Source organism: Pituophis catenifer, unplaced genomic scaffold (genome assembly GCF_029215685.1).
Source record: "Pituophis catenifer annectens isolate HBS135680 unplaced genomic scaffold, rPitCat1.0.hap2 SCAF_2, whole genome shotgun sequence".
NCBI classification, from domain to species: Eukaryota; Metazoa; Chordata; class Lepidosauria; order Squamata; family Colubridae; genus Pituophis; species Pituophis catenifer.
The window spans coordinates 27942304-27957561 of NW_027256882.1; the positions used below are offsets into that span (position 1 = coordinate 27942304).

The 15258-nt window shown below is 45.8% G+C and overlaps 2 protein-coding genes across 2 annotated transcripts in view; one reads left to right on the forward strand and one right to left on the reverse strand.

The window, feature by feature from the left end:
- The window catches only part of LOC139311979 (zinc finger protein 850-like), a 34053-nt gene extending 31125 nt beyond the window's left edge, over nt 1-2928 (reverse strand). Inside the window, exons 1-2 of the mRNA XM_070936499.1 lie at nt 2840-2928; nt 803-1980 (exon numbers count right to left, since the gene is read on the reverse strand). Coding sequence (XP_070792600.1) covers nt 803-1943 — 1141 coding nt within the window. The 5' untranslated portion in view covers nt 1944-1980; nt 2840-2928. The remainder of the gene's footprint in view (nt 1-802; nt 1981-2839) is intronic.
- LOC139310039 (zinc finger protein 252-like) overlaps nt 1-15258 on the forward strand; it is a 371392-nt gene that overhangs the window by 194402 nt on the left and 161732 nt on the right. The gene's annotated exons all lie outside the window — the stretch shown is intronic.

Below are 15258 nucleotides of genomic sequence, written 5' to 3' on the forward strand. Positions count from 1 at the left end.
ATAAGAGAAAACATGGAATAACTGAACAATGACAGACTGCAACTTAATATGTGTATTATTATTAGAAATATAAAAGTTGGTTGAAAGTTGGAAAAAAGCAATTTGGAAGTAGATATGAGTCAAAGAAATTCAAGGTGGGCTGGATTTAAACATCTTGTGGGCATGAAGGGATACATTACGGATGGCATGTTTGATTCCTGCTGTCACCATGAATTCCAGGCATGTCGAAAATGACGCTGCTTCCACAACACAATCATGCAGCCCAGGGATGCATGTCCTGCCCTCTTTTCCCAAAATAAGGTTCAGTGATCTCTACCGCTTAATAACTCACACATTCATTGACCAGATTTATCAGGGAGAGAAGGGGATGGGGGTAGTTAAGCCAAGCAGTCTCGTTTAACGGTGATTGCAACATAAAACCCTAATTGTGATTGCAATATAAAACCTTAATAGATAGGCCCCATTACCCTTATATCTCAAGGACTACTTGTATGTAGTTGGGATTGTATGTAGCTGGCATTCAAAATCTGGAGGACACCAAGGTAGAAGATGGAAACTCCAATCGTGGGAATTCAATAATCAATGTAAAAAACACCACCCAAAAGCCTTCTTGAAGAATTCCACACTTCTGCAAAAGGAAATATCATGAAAGTTCTGCTGATCACCAGAAACAGCTCCTCTGTGTGAGTCCTCTGGTGTGTCACTAGGTCGGAATTATTACGGAAACATGTTCCCCATTCTGAACATTCATACGGTTTTTCTCACATGTGAATCCTCTGGTGTCTTATCACACTGGAAATACAACTGAAACTTTTCCCACACTCAGGGCATTCATACGGTTTTTCTCCTGTGTGAGTCCTCTCGTGTCTTATCACACTGGAAATATGACTGAAACTTTTCCCACATTCTGGACACACATATGGTTTCTCTCCTGTATGAGTCCTCTGGTGTGTCACCAGGTTGGAATTCTTACTGAAACATTTCCCACATTCTGGACATTCATACAGTTTCTCTCCTGTGTGAGTCCTCTGGTGTGTCACCAGGTTGGAATTATTACTGAAACATTTCCCACATTCTGAACATTCATACGGTTTTTCTCCTGTGTGAATCTTCTGGTGTTTTCTCAGACTGGAAATATGACTGAAACTTTTCCCACATTCTGGACACACATACGGTTTTTCTCCTGTGTGAGTCCTCTGGTGTGTCACCAGGTTGCAATTCTGACTGAAACATTTCCCACATTCTGAACATTCAAAAGGTTTCTCTCCGGTGTGAGTCCTCTGGTGTGTCACCAGGCTGGCATTATTAATGAACCTTTTCCCACATTCTGAACATTCATACGGTTTCTCTCCTGTGTGAGTCCTCTGGTGTGTCACCAGGTCGGAATTATTACTGAAACATTTCCCACATTCTGAACATTCATACGGTTTTTCTCCTGTGTGAATCCTCTGGTGTCTTATCAGACTGGAAATATGATTGAAACTTTCCCCACATTCTGGACACATATACGGTTTCTCTCCTGTGTGAGTCCTCTGGTGTGTCACCAGGTTGGAATTCTTACTGAAACATTTCCCACATTCTGCACACTCATACAGTTTGTCCTCTGTGTGAGTCCTCTGGTGTGTCACCAGATTGGAATTCTGGCTGAAACTTTTCCCACATTCTGGACATACATACGGTTTCTCTCCTGTGTGAGTCCTCTGGTGTGCCACCAGGTTGGAATTGTGGCTGAAACTTTTCCCACATTCTGGACACACATACGGTTTCTCTCCTGTGTGAGTCCTCTGGTGTATCATGAGGGTAGAATTCTTGCTGAAACTTTTCCCACATTCTGAACATTCATACGGTTTCTCTCCTATGTGAGTCCTCTGGTGTTTCACAAGGCTAGAATTATGACTGAAACTTTTCCCACAGTCAGGACATGGAAAGGGTGTCTCTCCCATATGAGTCTTCTGGTGTATTACCAGGGTGGAATTGTGACTGAAAAGATGCGGAAAAAAAATATACATTACAATAAGCAAACAATAAAGAATAACGTCTTACATTAGTTATGATTTATTTGACACATTTGTGTCCAAGTTCAAATATCCATTCAGTCATGAAATTATACTTTTTATGGAAAATGAATGTGTTTTTAGCCTGAAAATTATCCCAAAATGGTTACAGTTGAATCTTCTGAGCTAACTTTAGAGGTTTGGGTTTTTACCTGATGAAATGATACCTAAACCCTCTACAAGATTTGATGTAATAATTTTGCCCGCTTACTGACTGCAATTCGGACTGGCATGTGTGTCAGTAAGTAGCCCAATCATTAAATATGATGTTATATCACAATGCCAACTTTCTTCTGTTCCAGATTATGAAAATCTGTCTGGGTTGTCCAACTTCCTGCTGACATCTCTACTGATTTTGCTTGTCAAAAATTAGCCGGGAAGGTCACAAATGAGGACCTTGATTCTAAGATAATGCAACCATTGTATTTCTGAATTGCAATTGCTGCAACTCCTTTTCCTGCACTTTCACAACCACTCTGGTGACATCCTAATTCAAGTAGTGTTCACTTTACTGACTGCAATTGGGACTGGCATCTGTCTCAGTAAGGAGCCCAATGGGTAAGCATGATTTCATAGGAGAATGCCAATTTACATTTATTTATTTATTCAATTTATATGCCACCCTTCTCCAAAGACTCAGGGCGGCTTACAATGCACTATAGCAATAGCCTTCATTCTTTTGTTTATACCTGCTTATTAGCGCTTTCGCCCCCCCCTGCCGCCAAGCAGTGTTTTTACAAAGTCAGCTTATTGCCCCCAACAATCTGGGTCCTCAGTTTACCTACCTTGAAGGATGGAAGTTTGAGTCAGCCTTGAGTCTGGTGAGATTTGAACTCACACTAATTGCAGGCAGCTGTCAGCTAAGTGCTACATAACAGCTACTTTGTCCGCTGCACCACCAAGGCTCTACATACCATGCTTGTTGGCTTTACAGAAAGGGAATGCCATGAAAGCGAAGGTGGAAAGTCACAGAGAAATTCTGTGCCTTAAACAGACAGAATTTGGAGAAAAACTGAAAATTGGAAAGGGAAGATGGCTATGGAATAACTAGAGGAAGCAGGACTGGATGAACAGAATATAAAGATAAACTCTCCACAGGGCATTTTATTCCAACAACAGAAGCCACTTAGGAGCTCAACCAACCAGCCTCTTGTGCACACCAGTCTCTCTTCCCCAAAATCCTCTGCAGGCATTTTGGCCAAGACATCCCAGGCCTGTCACTTAACCTGAAATGTTCTTATCTTTCTAAATACAGTGCATTGAGAAAGTATTCAAACCTCCTTTACTTTTGTCAATTTTGTTATGCTGCAGCTTGATTCTACAGCTGTTGAACTTCATTTTTCCCCTCCTTAATCTACATAGAGTACCCCATAATGACAAAGTAAAAATCTCTGTAAATTTAGTAAAAGGAAAAAACTGAAATATCAAATTGGCATAAGTATTCAGACCGTTTGCAACAGCACTTGAAATTTAGCTCAGGTGCCTCCCATTTCCCTGGATTGTGCTGACATGTTTCTATACCTTGATTGGAGTCTACCTGGGGTAAATTAAACTGATTGGACATGATTTGGAAAGGCACATACTCTCCATAGAAGGCCTCTCAACTGACAATGCATACTGTAGCAGAACAATAGCCATGAGGCCAAAGGAACTGTCTGCAGAGTTCAGAGACAGGATTATTGCAAGGCACAGATCTGGGGAAAATTTCTGCTGCACCAAAGGTTCCTAAGGGCACAGTGGCCTCCATAATTCTCAAATGGAGAAGAAAGTTTGGCACAACCAGGACTCTTCCAAGAGCTGGTCGTCTGGTCAAACTGAGCAATTGGGGTAGAAGGGCCTTAGTAAGAGGGGGGGACCAAGAACCCGATGGTTACTCTGACTGAGCTTCAGAGATCCTGTGTGGAGATGGGGCAGAGTTGAGTGGAGCAAAGCTGAATGGAGCAAAGTACAGGGATATCCTCAATGAAAACCTGTTCCACAGCGCTCAGGACCTCACACTGAGCCGAAGGTTCGCTTCTTAACATGACAAGGGACACAGCCAAGACAACATAGGAGTGGCTTAGGGACAACTCTGAATGTCCTAGAGGGGCCCAGCCACAGTTCTGACTTGAACCCTATTGAATATTTTTAGGCACCTAAAAATGGCTCTCCATCAATGGTTGCCAGCCAACCTGACTGAGCTTGAGAGGACTTGCAAGGAAGAATGGCAGAAAAACCCCAATCCAGGTGTGCATTATTGCCTCATACCCAAAATATTGAGGCTGTAATCTCTGCCAAAGGTGTTTCAACAAAGTACTGAACAAAGGATCTGAATACTTATGTCAATGTGATATTTCAGGTTGTTTTGTTTTAATAGATTTACAGGCATTTCTAAAATTCTGTTTTCACTTTGTCATTATTGATGTAGATGAGAAAAAAATGAATTTCAACAAGGGCAAAATAACAAAGTTGACAGAAGTGAAAGGGGTCTGAATGCTGTCTGAATGCACTGAACGTGGGTTCCTATTGACACAGAAATAAACTCCTAAGAATTTATTCATGTGAACAATTATGTGTATTTCAGTCTGCAAAAGGACTGAAAGGAATTCGCTCAAATGTTTTAATCTGTTTTTTAAAAGGTGGGGACACTGAGAGAGGAAATGGTGAAAAAATCCCTTTTGCCCATGAAACTCCTCACTTGCCAGGAAAACGACATGTCAATAAAACCACAAGGTTTTATATTTCATTCATTCATATATATATATATATATATATATATATATATATATATATATATATAGATATAGATATAGATATAGATATAGATATAGAGATATAGATATAGATATAGATATAGATATAGATATAGATAGATATAGATATAGATATATAGATATATATATATAAAATCTTAAAATCTCCCAGTAGAAAATCACAGGCAGCAACTTTAAATCCTGCAGCAAAAGGATAATAAAAACATTTGGGGGAGAGAAAGAATCTGCAGCAGGAGCAGCCCTCATGTTTCATTCTTGTCCCTTCGCTGCTTCCAGGCCCTGCAGGAACCCAAAAGGCTTCTCCTCCGGCCTTCCCTCCACTCACCTCCCAGGAGCCGCTTCCACCCTCCGAGCAGCACAAGAGGCTCCGCCGACGCCTCCGTCCTCCTCCCGTGGGTGACCCGGAAGAGGTATTTCCTCTGTCCTCCACATCCTCTCTAGCAATCTAATACTCTATCATTCCAATTTGTTCCAGCTCGGCCTCTCTCCCTCCGGTGTAATGTCAATACTAGTGATGCCGCTGCTGTTCTCTTATTCTCTGCTGTTTCTAGAGCGCCATCTAGTGTCATAAGGTTGATAATCACCCTCGTCCTATCTCTACCCTGAAGCCTTTGCAAGAGTCAGCCATCAAGTCTTATTCGACTCCCACCGAGCACAGGAATAGCTTTCGTCCATGACAATCTATGCTTTACCTTCTCTTTCAGGTCTCCCAAGAGGGCAGACTCATTTTCCCTCTTGCTCCAACTAAACCTGTTCACCGCCCTGAGTCCCTTCGGGGAGAAGGGCGGGATATAAATTTAATAAATAAATAAAATTAATAAATAAATAAACCAAAGGAAAGCGTCCAAGGAGGGGAATGACTATAATATCCAACCTGAAAGTGCACCTCCCTCGGGGGCTGGTGAAGATTGTTCCAGCCAATTTTACATCTGGGGGCGTGCAGGATAAGTCTTGGAAAGCTGCCTTGGCAAATGATTACAGCTGTAACAGTGAAGCTGTTGAATGGAAGGCTCTTGAGTCAAGCCCTTCTGTCCTTTGGGGTCTGGTAGGGATGCCCTCATTGTCACTCCAACTCAGCCAGGAGATTCTTTTGCAGGAACTGAACTAAGGAAATCATCCATGGAGACAACACAATGTGCCATCAGGCAGAGACAAAGTGCACCTCCCTTGAGGATCCGTGAAGGCTATTCCATCCAGTTCTTTCTCTTGGGGTGCAGGATAACTCCCTAAAACTATATTTGCAACTGAGGGAAGCTTGAAGAGTGATGCTTTCCTCTATTCACAAGATTAGGCAGGTGCTGCATCATAAAAGTTGATAAAGGTCTTGTTTGTAGGGGAAACCTTAAAGAATTGCCACGGGGTGATTACATCTAGCCGGCAGGTCTGACATCTCTGCTCTAGAAGTTGTGGGTGCTCCATCAGTGGAGGTTTTTAAGAGGAGATTGGGCAGCCAATTGTCTGGAACGGTATAAGGCAGGAGTGTCAAACTCGATTTCATTGATGGCCGCACCAGGGTTGTGTTTGATCTCGGTGGGGGCGGAGTGGACGTGGCCTAGGTGGGCAAGCACAATGTCACTCGTGTCAGGGGCGCCTGTGGTGGCCCAAGCGCTCTGCCAGAGAAAATGGGCTCCTGAGCTCTGTTTTCAGCTACAGTGGCCTCCTACAACTCTCTGCCAACAAAAACAGCCTTAGGGAGGACCCACGCACGGCCCTCGCAAGGTCTGTTTTCATTGGCAGAGGCCCCGAGGGCCAGTCCACTGTTTCGAGGGCAGCCCTGTGGGCCAGATCTAAGCACCCCGCGGGCCTAATCCAACCCTGGGCCTTGAGTTTGACACCCCTGCTTTAAAGGCATGTTTTCCATATAAAACAATGCTTAAACAATGGGAGAATGTGTTGACAAAAGATCTAAAATTCAGATTAAAATAAAATGATATGGTAGTGAGATGATAGCAGTGTTCCAATATTTGAGGGGCTACCACAAAGAAAAAGGGGTTCAACCTATTTTCCAAAGCAGCAGAAGGTGAGACAAGAAACAATAGATGGGAACTAATTGAGGAGGAAAGCAACCTAAAGCTAAGGTAAAGTTTCCTGATAGTGGGAACAATTAATCAGTGGAATGGCTTCCCTTAAAATGCTGGAATCATTTACTTATAAAACGTATTCTGCTTTTATAATTGACTTACAACTAAAATGAGGATTGACTAGAGGCAATACTGAAATTTAAGTTGAGATCACCACCTGCTGATGAAAGAAAAATTTACAACTCTGGGAATACTTACATGAAGAACTGGGAAAATAATTACCAGATTATTCCTAACTACCCTATGACTACTTAAAGGGACCTCTGAATGTTATCCTAGAAGATTGAACCTGTAAAGGGGATGTAAAGAGCCATTGATAACCTGTGGGACTATTTAAATAGTACTGATTGTTTACCTATGGGATATAAAGAACTGTGATTAGTGCACTCCTTGAAGAGCAATTTAAGGATTGAATAAATAGTTCTTGGATGGGTGGACAAAAGTTGAATTTTTTGTTATATAACAGCGGCTAATGGGCATGGGGGAAAGGAAGGAAGAAGATTAAAGCGGTAATTTAAAGGGACAAAACCCAAAAAGAAAATTGACTTTTTGTATAAAAATATTTGGAGAACTTTAAAAAGCAGAAGAAATAGAATCCCACAAATGTGCAGAGGATTGGAAAGAAAGTAAGCAGACCCTTTCTGAATGTTGGAGAAAACTAAAAGAGAAACTGAAAATTAAGCCCTGTAATAGAAGTTTTGTACAAAAAAAAAAGGAGCGGAAAAACAGATTTAGTAATTTGGATTGAGATTTAAATTGATTTGGCGAATATAAAGATAAAAAGAAGAAAAGGGAAAAATTAGCAATGATTCTTAATGTGGATTACAAACAAAATGGATACTTTTTCAGGCTGCTGATTGGAATTGTGGATTGTAGGGAGACATCTTCAGGAGAAACGGACGTTGCCTTATCTGAACGTCCCTTTTCGGGGCGCTGCGGATCCACTCCATAGATGGGATTTTCCCTTCATTCTGACAGCAACTGAGAGAAATTGCAACTTAATTTACCCGCCCTCTGTGCTTTAGCCACGCCCCTGCTCCTAACCCCCAGTCTTGAACAAAGGCGCAGCATAGAAAGGTAAACAAACTTTATTTAAGACAAACAATTCCAACACAACCAAAACACTGAACCCCAGAGCAGGCAGCCCAGAAATCAGAATAGGGAGGGAATGGAGTGGATCCGCAGCGCCCCGAAAAGGGACGTTCAGGTAAGGCAACGTCCATTTTCCAGAGCGCTGCGGCTCCACTCCATAGATGGGATATACCCAAGCTCAAACAACAGGGCCGGGTGGCTGACTGCTCCCCCCTGACGGCCCAGAAACGTTTTGTAAAACCCTCCAACCGAACGATGCGTCAGCAGACGCATAGGAGTCAATTTTATAATGTTTAATGAATGTCGACAAAGAAGTCAAGGTGGCCGCCCGACATATGTCCAACACGGAAGCATGCGTCGCCCAAGCAGCCGAGGTGGCAGCACTCCGTGTGGAGTGGGGCAGAATCCTAGACGGGGCTGGTCGTGCCTGGCGCTCGTAGGCTGTTGAGATACAAGCTTTGATCCACCGGCTGATGGTAGCCGACAAGACCTTTCGCCCCATGGAGGCTGGGTGGAAAGACACCAGTAAGGCCTCCGTCTTCCAAAAAGACGCTGTCCGCCGAATGTAGTGACGTAATGCCCGTTGAACATCTAAGGTATGCCATAGGACTTCGCGATCGTGACGAGGGGAAGGGCAAAAGTTAGGTAGAATAATCTCCTGCGAACGATGAAACCATGAATTAACTTTGGGTGTGAACGCCAGATCTAAACGAAGAACCACAGTATTAGGATGAAAAATGCACTAATCCTCCCTGACTGACAACACAGCAAGCTCGGAAATCCTCCGAGCCGATGTGATCGCCAACAGAAAGGCCACCTTAAACAATAAAAACCTAAGAGAAATAGAACCTGGGGGCTCGAACAGAGGACCAGTGAGCGCCTGCAATACCAGAGGCAAGTCCCACGTTGGGTAACGATGGACCACGGCCGGCCGTAAGTTCGTGGCCCCATGGAGAAAACCCCGGACCCATGGGTGGTGAGCCAAGGACTGGTAAGGCGGTAATGAAATGACTGTGGAAAGGGCTGCAACTTGATGCCGTAGAGTGGTAGGCGCCAGACCTTTATCCAAGCCGGATTGCAGAAACCCTAGAACGTCCTGAATTGAAGCCGTCGTTGGGTCCACATGATGGTCAGCAGACCAGTGGCAAAAGGCCTTCCAAGAAGCCTCGTAAATTCGCGTTGTGGAAGGTCGGCAAGTCGCCTGAATGGTACTGATCACAGAGTCCGGTAAGTGTCCTTTCCGCAGCATGACCCATTCAAGGACCAAACAGCCAACTGTAGCCACTGTGAATCTGGATGGCAAACGGCCCCTTGGCACAGGGCAATCCGATGGGACGCGATCACCCACAGCCTGGACACGGACAGCTGCAGAAGATCCAGGAACCAAGGCTGGCGGGGCCAATGTGGCGCCACCAACAGTACTGTCACCTTTTCCGTGATGTCCTTCCTGATCACTTGTGGAAGCAATGTGATCGGGGGGGGGGGAGGCGTACAACAGTCCGGGCAGCCAACGGCACCTCAAGGCGTCCACGGCCTCCACCAACAGTGTTGGATAACGAGAGATGAAGCGAGGAAGGTGCGCGTTGGTGGGAGTGGTGAAGAGATCGACCAATGGGTCCCCGAATCGGAGGCAAAGTTCCCGAAACAGTCGTGGATGTAACTGCCACTCGGCCTGGTCGATCAACTCCCTGCTGAGCCAGTCCGGCTGCCTGTTGTCCTCCCCGGAGATATGGTCCACCCGAATCGACAGAAGATGCCGCTCCGCCCAACTGAAAAGTCTCTCCAACTTGAGCATCAAGGCATGAGACTTGGTCTCCTTCCCGATTCACATGTGCTTTTGCCGACATGTTGTCCGTGAGGACCAAGACGTGATTCCCCTGAATCACTGATCGAAATCGGAGGAGGGCCAACTGAATTGCCCGTAGTTCTAGTAGGTTGATGCTGAGGGTGCGCTCGGTCGGAGTCCAGAGGCCTTGAGTGAGCAGATTCGAGAGGTGGGCCCCCCAACCATGAAGGCTGGCATCTGTGATGATCACTATGCGGTCCAGAGCAAGAAAGTGACAGCCCCGCCGAATGGCCGGAGACTTCCACCAACGCAGGGACAAGCGGACCTGAGGGGGCACAGACACCTTCCTGGACAAGCTGGTGTGACCCGCCCATTGATGCGGGAGCAGGAGCCACTGTAAGGGTCGAGCATGTCGTCGGGCCCACAGAACAATCTGGTAACACGAGACAAACTTTCCGAGCAATTGCGAGAGGGTTATCAGAGAAACCGATCGTTGGGCGAGAACCTGGTCGAGAAGAGTCGAGATGTCCCGCACCCTCTCCGGCGACAGAAAGACCTGTCCTTTCGCCGAATCTATCATGGAGCCGAAGTGAAGGATAGTCGTGGATGGTATGGGACAACTCTTGTCCATGTTTACAGTGAACCCATGTGCCCGAAAAACTGTCAAAACGTGATCCATGTCCTGTGCTGCCTGTATTCGGGAAGATGATAGCACCAACACATCGTCCAGGTAGCACAGTATCCTCACCAGTACTGAGCCGAGGGATGCCACTATGACCGCAACCAACTTCGTGAAAGTTCTGGGTGCCGAGGAGAGCCCAAACAGCATGGCACAATATTGGTAGTGCTCGCCCCCAAACTCGAAGCGCAGGAACTGGCGATGTGAGGGGTAGACGGGCACATGCAGATAGGCCTTGCATAAGTCCACTGACTGCATAAGGTCCCCTTTGTGCACAGAAGCCAGAATTGAACGCAGTGAGTGCATTTTGAAGCGGCGATAACACACCGCCCGGTTCAACTGCTTCAAATTGAGGATCCCCCTGACACCCCCGGAGCTCTTGGGCATTAGGAAGAGGATGGAGTAAAATCCAGTCCTCAGTTGATCTTGAGGAACCGGCTCTATTGCCCTGATTTCTAGAAGGTGGGCGATCTCTGCCAACATCAGTTGACGACGTTCGGAGGACAGTGGCACAGGGCACTTTACAAATTGTCTTGGCAGATGGTCCACGAATTCGATTGACAGTCCCTCGGACACCATCCGGCGCACCCAAAGATCCTGGGTCGACAATTCCCACCGACGGTGGAAGGCTTGAAGGCGACCGCCGACGGGGCTGGGAGCCAGTGAATCATTTGCCCCGCAGGAAGGCCCGGGAACTGGAACCGCAAAAGGGGCGTTTGGAGGCGACCTGAGGACGGCCTCTGTCCCTAAAGGTCTGCCTGTCCGAGAAGCGGTCTGTCGGGTGGAACGACTGGTGGTAAGTGGAAGAACCTGCTGTCCCGGAGTAGGAACGAAAGGACTGGCGTTGCGAGTATGGGTGGAAACGCCAGTCCTGTCTCCGATGGAAGAACTTTCCGTTTGTCCTTGTCTTCCACAAGTACAGGATCCAAGGCCGCTCCAAACAAGGCGGGAGCTTTGTATGGTGCCACCGCTAGTTTCCATTTCATCTTAATGTCGACCTTCCAGGGGCGCAACCAGAAGAGACGACGTGACATGACAGAGGCGGCGAGGGCTCTCGACGCAAACTTGACTGAACTCAGTGATGCGTCTGCGGAGTATTCGGTCGCGGCAATAACTTTGTTGATATCGTGCTGTAAGTGAGTTTCCTCAGGCGGCAGGTGCTCTTGCAATTGACACAGCCAAATCAATGCAGCTCGGTTAAAGAAGGACGTGGCCATAGCAGCCCTAATGGCCCAAGACACCTCCTGGTGAGCCTTGCGGAAGGACATTTCCGCGCGCCTCTCCTCTGATTTTAAGCTGTCCAGAGGATCCGCCGAGAGCATCGAGTGGGAAGTGAGGCCTGCCACCGGAGCATCCACCGATGGCAACTCTAGAAGCGAGTCCAACTCTGGAGCCAAACAAGAGTTTCTTATCCAAATTGGTAGGCGCCGTAGACGAGCCCGGCTGGCCCCATGGCGCCTGCAGCACGTCAGTTAACAGCTGAGGGCACGGTATGAAGTCCTTCTCCTGTTTGGCCTGTCGGAACAGGGCATCGTGTGGACCAGTATCAAGTTGGGAAGTGGGGGGCTGTGCCCCAACAGACCCCAAGTTGGTAGTTAGCTGTGCCTTATGGAGCAGGGACTTGAACAAAGTCAGGCGAAACAATCCCGTAAAGGCAGGCGAGTCTGGCAATAAGCCCTCGTCCTCGGAAAACTCGGGGTCCTCGGGGTAATCGCCCTCAGAGTCAGACCCCTCAGACAATTCAGGTTCACGGCGCCGCGGAGAATGAAAATGGCGCGGTACGGGTGCCACAGGAGTCTCACGAGGAGTTTCTAGTGACGGACCTTGTACAGCGGGTTGCATCCCAGCTGCCATGATGGAAGCCAAGGCCGTGGACAGCATGGTTTGAAAGTCCAATTGCTGGCTCGCGACCGGCTGAAGAACATCTCGCAAACCGGCCGCCGTGGGTGTGAATGTGGCGGTAGGCTGATGACGGGGAGGCTGCTGGGTGGAGACCAACCCGGCCAACGAGACATCTGGTAAAGACTGTGAGACTCCCCTAGACAGTGCCAGTAAGGCGATGGGTAAGGTCCAGTCACGCCTCGCCAGGAACCAGATGCTGTGAAGTGAAAAGCTGACTCTGCCTGGTCAACCGGGGCGGCCGCAGCAAGTCGTGTCTTTTCACCCTGACCCTCCGGATGCTTTTGACGGCGTGGCGCATCCTTAATGGCGGACGAAGACGCCTTGGAGTGGTGCGCCTTACGGCTGTCAGACTTCAACTTCTTGCCCGAATGCTTCTTATGGGACCTAACGGACCTGGCAGGGCTGGCTTCCAGCTCAAGTTCCGAAGAGAAGGGCGAATCCGCCATAGTCTGGCCGGGTACACTGCCCAGAACAGGCGCCTTATTATATACGATTTATTTGTTATAGGTTTTTTTTTTTTTAAAACAAAGGGCTGCCCTTAACAGCAAGGGTAGTGCCAAAACAGTTCTGTCTCAGGCGGGCTTAATGCAGAAGCTTGTAATGCCAGGCGGTCCACACCTTCAACCTCAGACAGGTTCAAACACGGGGGGGGAGGGGCAGGGCGACAGGCCCGCACAACCTCTGAAACCCCCTGACTGCCACAGGCTCTCCTGGTGGATTACTATGCGTGGGCGAGCAGGAGGACCCCCCCCACATTATCCGCTGGCGTCGTGCTAAGGCCTCGTCAACACAAAAATGGTGGGCACCACGGATGGAAACAAAATGGTGCCTGCAGCTCCCAGGCCTAACGATCGATGGGCTAATGTAGCGGAAACAAGCCTGCGAACCCAAAACGGCCACACAGCTTGACCGCAAACAATCTACTTACAAATATTTTAAAGTTCGCCACCAAATCGGAGAAAAAACGGCGTGACTAATGGCACCGCCCGCAGAGCTCTGACGGGACAATCGTCGTACGTTTGCTGCCGAAATTTCGGGCCTGCACGAGCTCGTGCAGCGATCCGATGCTGCCAGATCGAATGCCGGGGGGTGGTGGCTGACTGCCGAGAACGCGGTCCCCACACGATGTCTACCCATGGCACAAACGGCCGGATCCGCCTCAAAGGGTCGGAATCCGGGAGCTGGAAGCGCTGAGGTGCAGGGCTTCGGCCCGACCTGCTCTCGCAGGCGCGTAGCCAGCAAACCAGCTGGCAGTCGGTAAACACTGCAGCAAACTGCTGCTCTCACCCGAAAAGAATAAAAAACTACTCAAAATGAAAGAAAAAGACCTAAACGGACGAAAGAACAACCCTAAAAAAGCACAGAGCGACGTACACACCTCAGTCTGTCAGCAACTGAGAGAAAGACTGGGGGTTAGGAGCAGGGGCGTGGCTAGAGCACAGAGGGCGGGTAAATTAAGTTGCAATTTCTCTCAGTTGCTGTCAGAATGGAGGGGAAATCCCATCTATGGAGTGGAGCCGCAGCGCTCTGGAAAATAAGATCATTACAATGCTGAACTTTTGTTTTGGAAAAACCTTGAATCCGGATAGTGATAACAGCTGTGAGAACTTCTGAGGAGGGTTTGTTTGTCTGTAAGGCTTGACTTTGATGATAAAAAAAAAAAGAACTACAACACAACTTTAAATTGGAATAATACTAACCGAGAAAGAATAAAATGGCACAGGAACTTATGGAAATGATGAAAATGATGCATCTATCACTGAAAACGGAAGTGAAGGAAATAATTACAATATTGCATGGAAAACCGAACCCGATGATTCAAAAATTGTGTTAGGACACACTCAAGTTGACAAGAAAATAACGAAGAAGCAAGAAATAGAAATAGAAAATAAAGAGGAAGATAAAGACAACAAGACTGACTACGAAAAATTAAATGATCATGTGGGTAGTAAAAATAAAAAGGAGAAAGTTAAAGAGTACATTGGGATTAACAATGGAAAAGAACAGAAAGGGTGGAAAGAGACAAAGAGAGAAGAAAGGGTGGAACAGAAAGAATATAAAAAATTTAAAAGATTACAATGGGATTAAGAGTGGGAAAACATGAAAGAGGGAAAAGGGATGGAAAACTATGGGAAATACAGGGCAAAATAGAATTGTCCAGGATTTTAAAATACAAAATGATTACACTGGGACTAACAGTGCAGAAATAAGAAAAAGGGAAAAGAGATGGAAAATAACAGGGAATATAGGGCAAAACAGGAGAGTTCAGGATTTTAAAGCACAAAAAGAAAAAAAAGGGAGAAAGAAATGAAGAGATATATGTTGTATATACTTAGAATTGAAATATGAATTGAAGTAAGATTTGTTAGAAAAAGATGAGATTGTGATATTAATTAAATAATATAAAATAATGGAAAATTATATGGATATATGAATGAATTGAAATAAGTTTTAGAATATGAATGTTTAAATAAATGAGATTTTAAATTGCATTGTTGGAACTAACAGCTGGAATATTTTTAGATTTAAGGAAAACTAACAACTGAATATCTTTAATACATACTTGGAATCTAATTAAAAAAGAAAAAAGTTAGTTCAAAGTATGAACTAACTAGGTTGTGGTGAAAATAGAAATGATTAAGATGTTTGAAGAGATACAAATATGTATGTTTGACAAAGTAATTGAAAATTAGAGACAAGATTCAGGAAAAGCAATTTGATTTATTATTATTATATAAAGAGAAAGATATATCAGTTATGTAATTAACTGATTTTTATTAAGATGGATTGTATCATTTGAAATAAGATTTAAAGAAATGTATAAAACAATTTGGTTTATTATTTTTATAAGAAATACATGATTGTAATACTACATAATTAATTGACTTTTATTAAGATGCTAGATTCTTAT